This window comes from Triticum aestivum, chromosome 5D, assembly GCF_018294505.1.
Source record: "Triticum aestivum cultivar Chinese Spring chromosome 5D, IWGSC CS RefSeq v2.1, whole genome shotgun sequence".
Taxonomy (NCBI): Eukaryota; Viridiplantae; Streptophyta; class Magnoliopsida; order Poales; family Poaceae; genus Triticum; species Triticum aestivum.
In genome coordinates this window covers 3608466-3612441 of record NC_057808.1, presented here as the reverse complement: position 1 = coordinate 3612441, position 3976 = coordinate 3608466, and the positions used below count along the sequence as shown (strand labels likewise).

Below are 3976 nucleotides of genomic sequence, written 5' to 3'. Positions count from 1 at the left end.
GGGAGATGCAGCAGATATTCAGCAGATTGCAATCGAAGGCCACGGAGAGGATGATTTTTTAGCGTGGAACATGACGAAGAATGGTGTTTTCTCGGTTCAGAGTGCGTACCACCTGCGTATGTGAATAAACCAAACGAGGTCCGGACGGCCGGAGTCCTCTTCTTCAGTCCACAGACACAAGGGTTTCATGGCATTGTGGGAAACTAGTGCTCCGGGGAAGACCAAGATCCACATGTAGCGCCTTATTCGCAATGGTCTAGCAGTTGGGTCGGAGTTGTTTCATCGTCGGATCAAACCGGTTGTTTTTTGTGCGGCATGTGGACGAGAAGAGACGGTGGTTCACCGTTTTTGGACATGCCAGCATTCAATCCAGTTCTGGAAGGCATTGTGTTCGGAATTGGGAGCAGCGGTGGAGATCCCGCTGTGCCAGATTCACTCCCAGAATGCAGTTGCCTCTTGGCTATTGGGCTGGTTCGTCTGGGCGGCTGGGAAGGAGAAGGAGCTCATGATCCAGGCTGTCTATAGTCTGTGGCTTGCGAGGAACGAAGCGAGGGATGGGAAGAGAATGGCGCACCACATGAAATAGCGATGGAGGTTAAGCTACACCTTGCAGAATGGAAGCTGGCGCATGAGAAGAGCAGGCCGGTCCCGGAGCCGATGGTGATACAGCGATGGGAACCACCAGATGAGGGATGGATTAAGCTCAACGCCGACGGTGCGGTTTCTCGGCATAATGACAAAGGTGGACGGTGCGGTTTCTCGGCATAATGACAAAGGTGGAGGCGGAGCGGTGTTGAGAGATCATCAAGAAGCATATATAGTGGGGGCTTGTCAGTTCTACCCACACATCATCGATCCAGAAGCTGCGGAAGTCCTCGCTTGCAGGAAGGTGATCCAGATGGCGCTGGAGAGACAGGTACCGAGAGTGCATGTGGAACTCGACAGCAAGTCGGTTGTGCAGATGATAAATCAACCTACTCGGAATTTGTCTGCCGTTGGACCATGGGTTCAGGAGATCAACGAGATGCTTAACTCTTTCACGGAGTACAAAGTGTCTTGGGTTCGTCGTACTGGGAATACTGCCGTGCATAAGCTTGCTAGGGTAGGAGTAGGAGAAAGAAGTGTTGTTTGGGTGGATTCTCCACCAGACTTTATTCTTGATATAATTTCGGATGAGATCCCAAACTTTGTTTAGTTAAATATAAAGCGGCAAGATTTCCCCCCTAAAAAAAAACCAACTCCCATCGACCACATTGCACGTCCCCGCACACATCTCAGGGAACCCTAACCGATCCAACTCCTCCCTCCCATCCCCATCCCTAGGAGCAATGGCCCCGGCGGCGCAGGAGGAGCAGTGGTACATCATGTACGCTGTTCCGGATGTGTCGGAAGATTTCATGAAGCCCCCGAAATTCCCCAACGCGGTCTTCACCTTCAACAAGGTTCCGCTACCTTCCCGCCTATTCGTCGAGAGCAGCGTCGCCAGCCCCGCCGGACTCGTCGAGTACCCCTACATCGCGGCCGCCGACCGCAGCGGCCACCTTCTGCTATGCGGTTACGCCTCCTTCGGGCTCGCCGTCTACATCTGCGATCCGTTCTTCCGCAGGACGACGGGCATCTTCCCCCACGACGGCGGCTTCAACTGCCGCCACTGCGTCGGCCTCATCCGCGATCACAACCGCAGGCTTCTCATGGTGGCCGATCTCAACCCGTGCTTTTCCGAAGAGGTTGTCTTCTTCACGCTCTTCTGCACGGTCGACTTGTACTCGTGGGTCGAGAAGGAGCCCGACTGCTCGAAAATCTTGGATAAACAAGTGTGGCGCGGTGACGGCGTTCTCACCCATCAAGGTTTGCTCTGGTGGTTCGACTTCTCCTACTGTGTACTTGCCTGCGACCCCTTCGACGATAAACCGGTGCTTCACCAAATCAAGTTCCCGCATGTACAACACGAGCTGCCCTTTGCGCCGTCCACATTCAACGGCGACACACACCGCTGCTTGAAGGTGAGCCAAGGCAGCCTTGTGGTGCTCTGTAACAGAGAATGCACCATATATACTTGGTGGTGGCCTGTCTTGTATATGTTGTTATTAGGCTGTTCTGACACAGTTTGAAGACATTTCTTGTTTACATCAGTCCATTATGCTTGAAATTCACTCTATTATGTTCCTACAGCTTGGCTTGTGTAACAATCCAATTTACTTACTTAATGACACGTTTTAAAGTAACCGTCCACCACTTTTCTCTCACATCGATCCCTCATCCACACGCCTCTGTTCTCTTACCCGAAGCAGTCATTGTTCTTCATGTAAGCTTGGACTGAAATTCTTGGTGACCTGTCAGCTGTGGCGAGCCGCTGGAGTCAAAACTTTTTTTTCCTCCGTTACCTCTATTCCTGGCCTTCCGCTGCGACCCCTCATCTTTTTTGCCCCTCTGATCCCCTTCCCTCAATCCTCCAAACAGGAAGACTCAGACAACAAAACTTGCACTTTTATAGCGCAATCCAAAGGCATAGCTTCATTCGTCAGAGTTCCATGCAAGCATGTCCAGCAAGCTTCTCGTGCCAGCATTTTGCCAGGCGACAATGTTTTTTAAGCCACACATGCATGCGCTGCCCCAGATCCCACATGTATTTACTTTACATTCAGCCATCAAAATATATTAATAAATCTTCTATATATATCCTGCTACCACAAAGCTATTTTAATCCTTTACATTTATCCTCATTCATGAAACCAAAAGGAGCGTCTCTCTGTCTATTCAACCTATACATGCAGAGTGAATCAATAAGGTCAGCACAATGTGGAAAAGTCTGTTCAGTCTGGAACACAGTTTGGAACTTCATGTACAGACATCATCTTATTTCTAAGATTGTTGTCCAGCTTCATATGATATCTTATTTATGAGATCGTTGTCCAGCTTGATTAGATCTTTGTCTTTTTAAGTTGACATCTTATTTCTAAGATTGTACCCAACTTGCACGCTGAAAATATGATGCTTCAACTGCATTTCATTAGTTAATTGATCACTATATTGCCGGGATTTTAAATTTCACCAGCACTAAATATATCTTTGATTAATCTCAAGGAACTGACGTGTCGGATCCCACGGTGGTTTATTTCCTGAATCAATATGACTCGGTGGAGGATTTCCATGATGAAGTGATTGCTGCTACAGACAGGTGAACTTGTTCTTCACTCATGTGTATAGATTTGTTGTTGCAGTATATGTTGCTTTACTCTAGAAACATCCGCTTGTTGCATTATAGAAGTCTTTTTTTGTTTCAAAACCTAATGAATGCGACCTTGTTTCAATTTATTCAGGTGGTGTCCTGAATTGCATGAGATTGGTATGTAGGAGATCTACTAAACTGGTTTATTCCAATGCTTTCAGTGGGGAATGTTTTTTTCATTTATTGGGTCTGCTGGCTAAAGGAATTTCATAACACAAATGATTGCTATCCCAATCATGGATCATTGTTTCTTTGTGCAGGTCTGGAGGAACTTGAAGATGGAGATGATGATGCCTCCGAGATGAGCGAGGATCTTGAAGGGGATGGAGATGACTCTGAGACGAGTGGGGATCTTGAAGATGACTCCGAGATCAGTGAGGACGATGCCGAAGAGGACGGAGATGACTAAAGACTGAGATGACGTACGTAGACGATGGAGGTGATTTAGAAGTGTGCTAATCTGTTACACATGTCTGCTTTGAGTCACCCGCATCCACCCCGCGCGCGTTACTTCACTTCAAGAAATGCTTTTACTGTGTTGCTCCTTGTCTAGTCTAGTGGTTTGGATCGGCTTGGCTATTTTACTTGTCATATATAGGTTGTACTCCCTCCGTCCCATAATATAAGAGCGTTTTTGACACTGCACTAGTGTCAAAAACGCTCTTATATTATGGGACGGAGGGAATAGTTTTCTGTACAATGCGACAGTATTATATCTGTTTCGGCGTCTCGGCTGGGTGGGGTTAG

General features: G+C 47.8%; 1 protein-coding gene across 2 annotated transcripts; it reads left to right on the top strand.

The window, feature by feature from the left end:
- The first annotated feature begins 1251 nt into the window (after positions 1-1251).
- Positions 1252-3776, top strand: LOC123124052 (uncharacterized). Of its 2 annotated transcripts, XR_006460945.1 has the most exons (4): positions 1252-2003; positions 3085-3178; positions 3321-3346; positions 3490-3776. XR_006460945.1 is itself a non-coding variant. In XM_044544760.1 (2 exons), the coding sequence occupies exons 1-2, from the start codon at positions 1329-1331 to the stop codon at positions 3121-3123; spliced, it is 714 nt and encodes a 237-aa protein (XP_044400695.1). In that variant the 5' UTR covers positions 1252-1328; the 3' UTR covers positions 3124-3295. The 2 variants fall into 2 exon arrangements, 1 of the variants encoding a protein (XP_044400695.1); XM_044544760.1 differs by lacking the exons at positions 3321-3346; positions 3490-3776 and having other exon boundaries at positions 3085-3295.
- Positions 3777-3976: the final 200 nt, after the last annotated feature.